The 13,358-nt window shown below is 44.5% G+C and overlaps 1 protein-coding gene across 1 annotated transcript in view; it reads right to left on the bottom strand.

The window, feature by feature from the left end:
• Window positions 1-516: 516 nt before the first annotated feature.
• Window positions 517-13,358, bottom strand: part of slc12a1 (solute carrier family 12 member 1) — a 120,366-nt gene continuing 107,524 nt past the window's right edge. Inside the window, exons 22-26 of the mRNA XM_039770343.1 lie at window positions 12,985-13,096; window positions 11,500-11,586; window positions 6,099-6,234; window positions 5,948-6,015; window positions 517-724 (exon numbers count right to left, since the gene is read on the bottom strand). Coding sequence (XP_039626277.1) covers window positions 589-724; window positions 5,948-6,015; window positions 6,099-6,234; window positions 11,500-11,586; window positions 12,985-13,096 — 539 coding nt within the window. The 3' untranslated portion in view covers window positions 517-588. The remainder of the gene's footprint in view (window positions 725-5,947; window positions 6,016-6,098; window positions 6,235-11,499; window positions 11,587-12,984; window positions 13,097-13,358) is intronic.

Here is a 13,358-nt window from a genome sequence, read left to right as displayed (position 1 = left end):
TTACCGTCAAGGATTTCACACACCTAATACTAGAATAGGCAGAATAAAAACCTGTGTCTGCACGGTCTATGCCTTGGAAAATTGAGTATGGAAAATGGATGGATAGGACAAAAGCTGAAAAAAGTTCTCTTCTGATTGATGTATGGTGCTGCACATCCTATCTCCTTTTGTCATAGTTTAGTGATTAAAAAAACATAATAAATCATTCTGCTAATTGGAAAGATTTGACAACCACACAAACATAAAAGAAAAATCTCTTTAGGATGAATGGATTGAAATTTCAAAGCAGAAAGGACGGGAATCCCATTCATGAGACTGAGTGTGGCTTAGGAAGCTACAGTAGAGCCTAGCAAAGAGGGAGCTGTGCCACTAGAGGGCAGCAAATCCTCACTGTTAATACACGTCAGGCTTACAGGCTGCAGTTCTGGCGGGGTGTTCAGTTTGTTGTGATTATAATCATCAATTTATAATAACCCCAATCTGATGAAGTTTGGAAGCAATGTGTCTGTGGTGTAGTTTTTTTTTTTTTGTAAATAACATTTACTGTTGGCTGTTTATCCTCCAGCTACACAAAAGAAAAATCTTGCGTTAAGAATAGAAGGTCAGCACGCTTTTGTGGTTTCCTCGGACCATAACTACAGGAGGCAGGTTCTTGGTGAGAATCTCCATCCAGGCCATATAGAGGTAATCGGAGACTGAGCCTTTCCTTGCTATTGGCAAACTCCTGCAAAAAACAAAAAGATAATTTGAGTGTTCTGCTAATTCTTTTTATCTTGTAAACTAGGGGGCTTCACCTCCTGCTCGCTTCGGTTGCCAACCCAACTGCCTGCACTGCACATCAGTCACTTCATGTCTCTGCCACTTGCGTATGTGGATTTCACTTTCACCAAACAACAAATCTTTTAATTCTCGCGGATACGCATCTTCATTGGGAAGAAACACTACTTCTCCCTGATGGCAACACGAATTAGACGACCTATACAAGTCTCCAACTTAAAGTTTAAATCCGAACAATATATTCAATCGCTTTTCACTGTTCCGTTATTTCACGGAGTAATAATTTCCGTTTGTTAGCACTAATGCGATCTTTCCTATCATTTTTTTGAGACTTTCGAGTTGTCCTACTTTCATTATCTCTAACCCGCTCTGCATGTGTATCATGCCAACATTTTTGAATTCTTTACGACGTTCTACGTTGTCATCTACTCTTTGTCTTTTATTTCCAGCCCTGGATGAGGTTAAATCTCTTGGCACAAAGTGTCACTCTGAGAAAGTCACATCTCGTCCCAGGATAAAAAGTCTCGTCTTGTCCCAGGATTTTTTTTATTATAATAGAGACTCTTTTTTTCTCAACCACATTCAAATGTGTTCACGGGGCAGAGTCCGGGGGGCCCCTAGGCAAAAAAAAAACTCCATGGGACCCTCTAATTAGATATTCTGAGTCCAGACATGGGCGGAGTGGCAGCTAAAGGGCTTGGAATGGTACATCAGACCATGGGGTGGCAGAGTGTGCTGACTGTCTCTCTCAGTTCCTTGCAGACCATTCCCGGGAAATTCCGCCAGGTACCAGTGCCAATGATGATGTCACTTCCGGTCTTTTTGATGCCGGTGATGACGTCACTTCTGGTGCATTTGATGACGTTACAACAACTTGATTTATTTCAACCATTTTGCAGCCAGGAACATAATATTTGGGTGGCTGCCCCAAACCTTTATATCTGGCTGGAGTCATTTTGTGACTATATATATATATATATATATATATATATATATATATATATATATATATATATATATATATATATATATATATATATATATATCTATATCTATTATATAAAAAATCTTGGGTCAGAGAGACACTTTGAAGTCCCGTGGAACTACTTGCATGGCACAGGTGAGCGAAGCAGTAGGGGAAAAATCCCATAGTATATATATACTGTATATATATATATATATATATATATATATATATATATATATATATATTGTGGGAACCAGCCCAGACACAGACAGGCAGGCACCCATGGTTTAGTCATATGTACAATATTTACGATTACCGCACACAACCACTTACCCTGCACCACACACCCTCAAGTCCGGCCTCTTTCAATGCCTCTCTCTTCACCACCTCCACTCCTCTCCTCCGAGCTCTGCCCACTTCCACCCGACTCCACTACTCAATGGAGGGAGGTGGACCCTTTTAAGTCCACCCGGACGTGCTCCAGGTGCCTTCAGATGAACTTCCGGCGGCACTTCCTGGCGTGGCGGAAGTGCCGCATGAGCACCCAGAAGCACTCCGGGTGTCCCTGGTATTCCTTCCGCCACACCTGGAGTGCTGATGCCCATGGCTTCTCAGGCGTCTTGGCGACCCCTGGTGGTGACCATGGGCTCCTATAGGGTTGAGCTTCCATGCTCCGTTTCCGTGGTCCCCATACCAACCATGGCGGCCGCCCTCTCGTGGTCCGGAGGAGGCATAGTCCCTCTGCCAGTCCTTCCAGGTGTCCCGGCTGGGTAGCGCCCCACCTGCTCTCCACATTATATATAAATATATATATAGGGCGGCACGGTGGCGCAGTGGTAGCACTGCTGCCTTGCAGTAAGGAGACCTGGGTTTGCATCCTGGGTTCTCCCTGGTGGAGTTTGCATGTTCTCCCCGTGTCTGCGTTGGTTTCCTCCCACAGTCCAAAGACATGCAGGTTAGGTGCATTGGCGATCTTAAATTGTGCTGGGTGTGTGCTTGGTATGTGTGTGTGTGTGTGCACTCTGCGGTGGGCTGGCGCCCTAGCCAGGGTTTGTTTCCTGCCTCGCGCCCTGTGTTGGCTGGGAATGGCTCCAGCGGCCCCCGTGACCCTATAGTTAGGATATAACGGGTTGGATAATAGATGGATGGGGTTTATATATATATATATATATATATATATATATATATATATATATATATATATATATATATATATATATATATAAACTGCTCAAAAAATTAAAGGAACACTTTGAAAACACATCAGATCTCAATGGGAAAAAGAAATCCTCCTGGATATCTATACTGATATAGACTGGGTAATGTGTTAGGAACGAAAGGATGCCACATCGTTTGATGGAAATGAAAATGATCAACCTACAGAGCCCTGAATTCAAAGACGCCCCAAAAATCAGAGTGAAAAAATTATGTGGCAGGCTAGTCCATTTTGCCAAAATTTAATTGCAGCAACTCAAATTGTACGCAGCACTTTGTATGGCCCCTGTGTTCTTGTATACATGCCTGACAACATCAGTGCATGCTTCTAATGAGATGACAGATGGTGTTGTGGGGATCTCCTCCCAGATCTGGACCAGGGCATCACTGAGCTCCTGGACAGTCTGAGGTGCAACCTGGTGGCATTGGATGGACCAAAACATAATGTCCCAGAGGTGTTCTATTGGATTTAGGTCAGGAAAGTGTGGTGGCCAGTCAATGGTATCAATTCCTTCATCCTCCAGGAACTGCCTGCATACTCTCACCACATGAGGCCAGGAATTGTCGTGCACCAGGAGCCACTGTACCAGCATAGGGTCTGACAATGGGTCCAAGGATTTCATCCTGATACCTAATGGCAGCCAAGGTGCCTTTGTCAAGCCTGTAGCGGTCTGTGTGACCCTCCATGGATATGCCTCCCCAGACAATCATTAACCCACCACCAAACTGCTCATGCTGAATGATGTTACAGGCAGCATAATGTTCTCCATGGCTTCTCCAGACCCTTTCACTTCTGTCACGTGCTCAGGGTGAACCTGCTCTCATCTGTAAAAGCACAGGGCACCAGTGGTGCATCTGCCAATTCTGGTATTCTATGGCGAATGCCAATCGAGCTGCATGCTGCTGGGCAGTGAGCTCAGGGCCCATTAGAGGACATGGGGCCCTTGGGTCACCCTCATGAAGTCTTTCTGGTTGTTTGGTCAGAGACATTCACACCAGTGGCCTGCTGGAGGTCATTTTGTAGGGCTCTGGCAGTGCTCATCCTGTTCCTCCTTGCCCAAAGGAGCAGATACTGGTCCTGCTGATGGGTTATGGACCTTCTATGGCCCTCTCCAGCTCTCCTAGAGTAACTGCTTGTCTCCTAGAATCTCCTCCATGCCCTTGAGACTGTGCAGGGAGACACAGCAAACCTTCTGGCAATGACACGTATTGATGTGCCATCCTGGAGAAGTTGGACTACCTGTGCAACCTCTGTAGGGTCCAGGTATCGCCTCATGCTACCAGTAGTGACACTGACTGTAGCCAAATGCAAAACTAGTGAAGAAACAGTCAGAAAAGATGAGGAGGGAAAAATGTCAGTGGCCTCCACCTGTTAAACCATTCCTGTTTTGGGGTCATCTCATTGTTGCCCCTCTAGTGCATCTGTTGTTAATTTCATTAACACCACAGCAGCTGAAACTGATTAACAACCCCTCTGCTACTTAACTGACCAGATTAATATCCCATAAGTTTCATTGACTTTATGCTATACTCTGATTAAAAGTGTTCCTTTAATTCTTTTGAGCAGTATATATATATATATATATATATATATATATATATATATATATATATATATATATATATATATATATATATATATATATATATATAGCCCGGCCGGGACGCCCAGGAGGACGTGAGGAGGGCTTGTGCCTCCTCCAGACCGCGAGGGGGCGTCCGTCCTGGTTCTGTTGGGGGCCACGGGTTGAGGGCATGGAAGCCCTTCCCTGTAGGGGCCCGTGGTCAGATGCCGGTTTATCCCGTGCGGTTGCCGGTAGGGGCAGGAGCCCGGCCGGGACGCCTTGGAGGACCGGAGGAGGGCGAGTGCCTCCTCCAGACAGAGTGGGGCGTCCGTCCTGGTTAGGCAAGGGGCCTCGGGTACAGGGCTTTGAAGCCCAGCCCTGTAGGGACCCGTGGCCACCGCCAGGCGGCGCCCCGGTGCCTAATTATCCGGGAGCCCGGCACTTCCGCCACACCAGGAAGTGCCGGGGAAGACTTTGTGTGGCGCCCGGAGAGCTGCCAGGAAGGCAGCCGACACTTCCGCCACGCTGGGGCGTGGCCAAGGAACAGATGGCGGAAGCACCTGGGGCTCATCCGGGAGCCTTATTTAAGGGGCCGCCTCCCTCCAGTCATTGGTGGAAGTCGGGTGGAAGTGGACTGAGCAAGAGGAAGGACTGAGGCGGCCAGGAAGGCACAAGAGACTGTGGGCCTGGACTTGGGGAATCGGTGCGAAGGCACTGGGGTGCGTGAGCACGAATTGTAAATAATATAGTGTAAATAAAAGTGTGTTGGGTGAAACAATGTTGTCCGTCTGTCTGTGCCGGGGCCAGGTTTCACAATATATATATATATATATATATATATATATATATATATATATATATATGGGGGCACCAAAATCTTTTAAGTGCTTAGGGCCTCTAGGGGTCTTACTTGAGCCCTGCTTGTGACAGATTAGAACTGTATAGTTTTAAAGTCTGCACTGTGATTAATTTTATTAGATTATTGTTAGAGCGGGAGATGGTAAGAGCAGGTGAACTTAAGCTATATCCACACTACTATGACTAATTTCATTTAGTCTCCATTTTTGCAGTTCCTCCAGCGTTTTTTAACCTCCGGAAATGGAGACATTTGAGCGATAAATATCTGAACTCTCCGGCTTGGCATTGCAGTGTGGATGTTTTGCAAGGTATTTGCGAGGGTTGTTTCCCAGTTTTCCTACCGCCTAGTTAACTGGTGATTCTAAATTGGTCCTGTGTGAGTTCGGTTTTGTGAAACTGACTGGCACCCAATTCAGGGATGAGTCCTGTTTAGGGCCCACTGTTTACTGCAACCTGAATTGGATGAACCAGGTTTGAGATTGTTACGCCATCGTGTGCAGTTACAACTTTACTTAATTAGACAAACCTCTCAGTATGATAAAATGTCATCATAAATTCTACTTACACAATAATCAGGTTAGCTGCTCTGGAGTTCTCCTGTAACAGCTCATTAAGTCGAACCTGTCTGTACGTCTGTTTGTCAGGAAAAGGAAAAGCAGTGAGACTGAAGAAAGTTACAAAGTGGAGCTCTCTATAGCTGGTGTTCAGTTGATTACCTTTTCTTTGAACATTTCCAGTTCTGAGTCGGTGATCTTCCAGGGACTCTCTCTCTTCAGTCTATCTGCTGTGGCCGAATCAGTTGAGCATTCGTAGAGGCGGTATGGCTCAATCATCTCCTCAAAGAACTTCCAGCTGCAAATAATAATATTAATAATTAATTACATCTCTATAGGGCTTTTCCGTCTACTCAAAGTGCTTTACATTGAGACTGGGGAGTCACTTCAACCACCTCCAATGTGCAGTATCCACCTGGATGACGTGACAGCAGTCAGTATGCCCACCAAACATGAGCTATTAGGTGGTGAAGGAGTGAGAGATTAGTAACAGGAGGTGATTAGGGGGACCCAGAATGGACAAGGTCATGGTGGGCATTTTATCTTTCACCTCTTTATGAAGGATGTCCGGGGATCTTTTATGACCACAGACTGTCAGGTGCTTGATTTTACATCTCATCTGAAGGAAGGAATTGTTATATTTACCCAGAAATTGACTTTTTAAATGTATTTGAACAAATAAGCAAATAAAAAAAAACAATTATATAAACCCTGCGATGGGCTGTCGCCCTGCCCGGGGTTCGTTTCCTGCCTTGCGCCCTGTGCTGGCTGGGATTGGCTCCAGCAGACCCCCTTGACCCTGTAGTTAGGATGTAGCGGGTTGAATGATGACTGATAATGGATGGATGGCTTATATAAACCTCTATTATGTTTTAAAGTCTTCAAGTCTTCACTTAATTGTACTTATTTATTACGTTCTATTATACTGTTATCTTTCAATCTAGGCCTTTTTTTGTTAATCTCATTGATATTCTTCTAACTTTGCACAGTTTTGGTAAGTGAATCAGGATGCATTTCACTGCGTGTTGCCCTGTATAACTATGCATGTGACAAATAAAGAATCCTGAATCTTGAATGTACTGTAAGTCATTACCAATTAAAATTTGGGAGACACACTAGTGCACTGGTTTGACTTTCTACTTTACAGCTCCAGTCTCTTAGTTTCAATTCCCGGCCTGGTAAGCGTAAATTTTGCACTCACAAAGGATTTGTTACCAAACATCCTAAAGATGTGAACACTCAAGGATGATTCTGCATTAGTGAGGGATATCGACAAGGGGGGGGAATAAGACAGAGTATAGGAGTCAGGTGGAGAGAACTTTGAGAATTGTCTGCAACTCAGCATCAGCAAAACCAAGGAACAGTTTATTGACTTTCGCAATGCCAAGTAGCCTCCACACCGGGGGTCTCCAACACGTCGCTCGCTACCTCTTTTCAAGTAGCTCGTCAAAGGGTTAATGAATCGTACATAAATTTGAAAACTTGATTAGTCAAATTAGGGGTGGGCAATCTTCCAAAAAAATCATATCATGGAGCGGCTGCTGCTTCACCACCTGAGGCCACAGGTCCGTCACGCCCTCGACCCTCTGCAGTTCGCATACCAGGAGAAGGTGGGAGTGGAGGATGCCATCATCTATATGCTACACCGATCCCTCTCCCACTTGGACAGAGGCAGTGGGGCTGTAAGAATTATGCTTTTGAACTTCTCTAGCGCCTTCAACACCACCCAACCTCTGCTCCTTAGAGACAAGCTGACAGAGATGGGAGTAGATTCACACCTGGTGGCATTGATCATGGACTATCTTACAGACAGACCTCAGTATGTGCGTCTCGGGAACTGCAGGTCTGACATTGTGGTCAGCAGCACAGGCGCGCCGCAGGGGACTGGACTTTCTCCAGTCCTGTTCAGCCAAAATACATCAGACTTCCAATACAACTTGGAGTCCTGCCACGAGCAAAAGTTCACTGACGACACTGCTATGGTGGGCTGCATCAGGTGTGGGCAGGAGGAGGAGAATAGGAACCTAATCAAGGACTTTGTTAAATGGTGTGACTCAAACCACTTACACCTGCACACCAGCAAAACTAAGGAGCTGGTGGTGGATTTTAAGAAGCCCAGGCCCCTCATGGACCCCGTGATCATCAGAGGTGACTGTGCAGAGGGTACAGACCTATAAATACCTGGGAGTGCAGCTGGATGATAAACTGGACTGGACTGCCAATACTGATGCTCTGTGTAAGAGAGGACAGAGCCGACTATACTTCCTCAGAAGGCTGGCGTCATTCAACATCTGCAATAAGATACTGCCGATGTTCTACCAGACGGTTGTGGCGAGCGCCCTCTTCTACGCGGTGGTGTGCTGGGGAGGCAGCATAAAGAAGAGGGACGCCTCACACCTGGACAAACTGGTGAGGAAGGCAGGCTCTATTGTAGGCACGGAGCTGGACAGTTTGACATCCGTGGCAGAGCGACGGGCGCTGAGCAGACTCCTGTCAGTCATGGAGAATCCACTGCATCCACTGAACAGGATCATCTCCAGACAGAGGAGCAGCTTCAGTGACAGACTGCTGTCACCGTCCTGCTCCACTGACAGACTGAGGAGATCCCACACTATGTGACTCTTCAATTCCACCCGGGTGGGGGTGGGGGTAAACATTAACATTATACAAAGTTATTGTCTGTCTGTTATACCTGCATTGTTATCACTCTTTAATTTAATATTGTTTTTTGTATCAGTATGCTGCTGCTGGAGTATGGGAATTTCCCCTTGGGATTAATAAAGTATCTATCTATCTATCTAATCCTGCCAACTATTCTATCTATCTATCTATCTATCTATCTATCTATCTTTCTATCTATCTATCTATCTATCTATCTATCTATCTATCTATCTATCTATCTATCTATCTATCTATCTATCTATCTATCTATCTATCTATCTATCTCCTTTTAACACAAAATCACGATCCACAATTTGAATTGCAATCTATCTTTTCAATGTGTCATACACTTCAGAGAATATCTGGACTCAAACTCATCAAGACCTAAGTAACACTTTATTTTAAATATCAAACAAAGTTGAATTCACTTGTTCTCTCGTTCGCTAGCTAAGCGGAGTTAAGGAACACGCCCCAAAGCTGGTGAGTGAGTCAGGTTGCCCCCCTCCGCGTGTTTCTCAGATTTGCGCTAATAAATTGGTACTGCAAGCGAACTCTGATACATAGCAAAGAAGTCGCAAAATTAACCGGAATGTTCAAGAAAATTATAGAAAAAAACCTGATCTGAATCCATTAAGTAGTTCTCTCGTGAAATGCAGACAGACATACAGACAGACAGATATTGGATTTTATATATCATATATTAGTAAACCTTCAAAATAATTTGGAGCTAAAGTCTCAACAGCATTCTCAGCATTTCTGGAGCTTAGTTGAGCCAGATAACAATAAGAATCTTCACCAAGAAGCCCTGAAAATGTCTGCTTTGGTTGGATCTCTATACCTCTGTGAGTCTGACATGAATGTCATGAACTCAAATTTCAGAACAAGACTGACAGACTAACATTTAAATGACTCCATGAGAGTGACCCTAAGTGGCTCCACTCCACCACACACCTGCCTCTCTTGTGGACTCCATGCTGTGCCAGTCACCTGACAAACTAAACAACACATCAAACATGCGACTGGACCTGTGAATAAAGTGACATAGTGACATGTGACAAAATGACAAATGAATAAGTCACATCTGTGTATTTGGAATGGCATTGTTTGTTTTGACAGCCTTCACTTTTTACAGTAATTCAATAGTGTGAGATACACTAGAAAATGCATCCAGACATACAAAATGCACTTGCAGGTGAACTAAATATTTTTTGTGATGTTTTAATGGACGGGTGTCAAACTCCAAGCCTGGAGGGCCGCAGTGGCTGCTGGTTTTCATTCCAACACTTTTCCTAATCCTGCTAATTCACTTTTTTCTTATCATTTTAATAGCCCTGTTAGAAGAGTTCAGTTTTCTGAATTGATTCGTTTCTCCATTAAATGACAGCCAAACAGAAATGAGATGTGAAACGAGCCAACAGATGACCAGCTAAACTGGGGCTTCAAACTCCAACCAATTTCACTCCAACTAATCTCTTAATGAGAAGCTAATTCTTGCTGTTAATTAAGCCTATTATTTAATTCCATGGCCTGTTGTTGCTCTCATTCTGCCACAGCAAAACTGTTGATTTTCTGTTTTTTTCCATCAAGATATTCTGGTGACCTGAGAGATCAGCCTTATTGAGACCTTCACCATTCTTTATATTCAGATATTGTGTGATGGGCACACGTGAGCTGGTCATGCGGCGACTCGTTTTGTGTCTCATTATTGTTTGGCTGCTAATTAAGGAAAAACAAACAACTAAAGGGCCGGAGTCAAGTTAATTTAAAAAAGTAATTCGGTTCACTAATGAAGAAGATGGTAAGAATGAAAACCTGAAGCCACTACAGCCCTCCATCCAGGACTGGAGTTCGACACCCCTGTAATGCAAAATGTGAGTTGTGGACACCAACATTTTGTAAATGTTCAGGCAAAACAAGCTTATTCAGTTTTTTTTGGGTTGAAATAAGCTATGAGAAGAAATGCATGCAACTTCATTTTGTAAAAGTAGCTGTCAGGGGGGAAAAAAGGTTGGAGACCCCCTGCCCTACACTCTTAAAAACGGTTCTTTAATGGCACTTTATAGTTCTATACTGGGTTGTGTGGTTCCTTGTAGAACAATTGGTTGACAAAGCACCATTTCTTTTTGGGATGGGTTCATTTGCATATATAATTGGTTCTTTGTACTTTGAAAAAATTCCTAATATCCATCCATCCATTGTCTAACCCGCTGAATCCAAATACAGGGTCACGGGGGTCTGCTGGAGCCAATCCCAGCCAACACAAGGCAGGAACCAATCCTGGGCAGGGTGCCAACCCACCACAGGACACACACAAACACACCCACACACCAAGCACACACTAGGGCCAATTTAGAATCGCCAATCCACCTAACCTGCATGTCTTTGGATTGTGGGAGGAAACCGGAGCGCCCGGAGGAAACCAACGCAGACACGGGGAGAACATGCAAACTCCACGCAGGGAGGACCCGGGAAGCGAACCCGGGTCTCCTAACTGCGAGGCAGCAGCGCTACCCCTGCGCCACCGTGCCGCCCAACTTCCTAATATGCCAAAAAAAAAAAAAATTGTTAATATATGGAGGGTCAGTGTTCGTCTCCAGGCCCGGTAATCTCATGAATCCTGCATTGCTCTCAGTTACGACTAGCAGGACTCGGGTGAGCTCATTGACGTTCCTTTTTTAACGTATACTGTATACATACATTTGACCATTTAAAGGTGATCATTTTGAAAGGGAGATGTATGGCGAGGGAATGAGAGAGAGGGCATTAGTACCCTTTGCCACCCCCTGGTCCGGCGTGGATTTACATTTATTCAGGCCCTTTAGTTGTCCCCTAAATCCCTCGTCACGTTCATTTTGAAAATGTCCAGTGCATTGCAGCCATATTTCTTTTATGATAGAAGTACCTTTCCTTGTTTGGCTTCACATCTACATCTCCAACGATATGAACGTCAGCAAAGTTAATTCGAAACTGCATCAGGAGTGACATCATTCTATAGATGAAAAAAAAAGAGAAAGAAAAACAGGAAATGAAACACAGAAGATTGTAACTAAGAATAGACACACTCCATTGCAGAGGGTCATTATTCATTGCAGCTACAGTGACAATTAGCCAGGCTGCCCCATATGTCTCTCTGCTTCACTCGTCCCCTTCTGCTAGTCTTGCTCCTTGCTCAAGCGAGTGTTTTCTGTCATTCTAGACGACAACTGAAATGGAACACGGTAAAGGATTATTTCCTTGGGGGGGTTGCAGGCAATGGCAGTAACCAATTCTTGCTGTCAGTGTCATTTAATTAGGTGGCCAATGTCAGCGTGCAATCAGTCCCATCAGAAATTCCTGACAGTATATGAACAAAAAACTAAAAATAAAATGAAGTGTTTTCAAAGCCAGTAGGGTTTAGTAACTCTTATGCGCTCAACCTTTTTGCCATTCCTGTCTGTTCTTAAATATTTTATTCAGACTGCTACTTTATCTGATCCAAATCTGGTCAGCAAGTGGCTGCCTTGTTATTTGCATTTCACTGTAAATTGGTACCTGGTGTAATGGACGGCGCACATAGGTGGGTATCCCAGCCTGGATGGGACAAGGTTCCTCACTTGGACGGGAGGGAGGCCAGCCCTTCAGAAGCATGAGAAGGAAGGCGAGGGTCGTTCTATCTCGGCCAAGAGACTGGCACAAAATGCCAATGCACAAGTACACGCTGGGCAGTTGCCCGGGGGCCCCATGCTAATCTACGTGTGTTGTGACTTGAGTGGTTGTGTAGGGTGGGAACCCATACACTGCTTTTCCCGGGGGCCTATAATGCTGTTAAGATGACCCTGCACTAGCGTCCCGGCAAGGTTGGACCATGGGACAAATCTGACTAGATTTATTAAACCTACTTGACTTTTATCGACATTTATCCATCCATCCTTCCATTATCCAACCCACTATATCCTAACTATAGGGCCACGGGGGTCTGCTGGAGCCAATGACATTTATCTAACTCTATATTTATTTTTCTAGCATCAGAATGTAGTTTAAGTTAATTTGTTTTGGTTTCAACAGATGTATTTTTCATATTTTCGATTCTTGTTTTCTTTTTTCACATCTTTGCACCCGCTTTGGCGCGCCCCACAGGTTGAGAACCGCCGTCCTAACCTGTATGTCTTTGGACTGTGGGAGGAAACCCATGCAGACACGGGGAGAACATGCAAACTCCATGCAGAGAGGACCCGGGAAGTGAACCCATGTCTCACTGAGCTCTACCACTGCGCCACCGTGCCTCCCTCTCTAATAAAAGTCACAATTTAAATAGTGTCCTAATCTGTCATTAAGCTTATCATGGGGACTCACAGTTCCCTGCACTTTCAAGGCATACAGTAATCAATCATGAAAAGCGTCTTCTTACGTAGCTTTATCCTCATTGATTCGGCTGGCTTTGCCTCCAAGAAAGACGCGCATTTTGCAGTTTTTCCACTTCTTTCTGGTGCTGAGGATGAATGGAATCAGAAGAGTCAAACCTGAAAGAAATGAATGTCTGTGTCATAGAAGTCAGGGTTATAAGCCAAGAACATACAGCACATGACTCTCTGCTATCTTGCTTGGCCACTGTAATAAATGTATAAGTTTAATATGTCTGTGTAAATATATTATATAAATCTGTCTTTTTCTACTCATGTGCACAGGTGACACAGAGCCAGATTTAGCACAGGGGTTCACCATTTAGAACTGCTAGGCAAGCATTATAAGACAAGACAGACAAACACAACTGTGAGACGGGCA

This window comes from Polypterus senegalus, chromosome 12 (genome assembly GCF_016835505.1).
Source record: "Polypterus senegalus isolate Bchr_013 chromosome 12, ASM1683550v1, whole genome shotgun sequence".
NCBI lineage: Eukaryota > Metazoa > Chordata > Cladistia > Polypteriformes > Polypteridae > Polypterus > Polypterus senegalus.
Note: the sequence above shows the minus strand (reverse complement) of the source record. Positions and strands in the feature narration are given on the sequence as shown.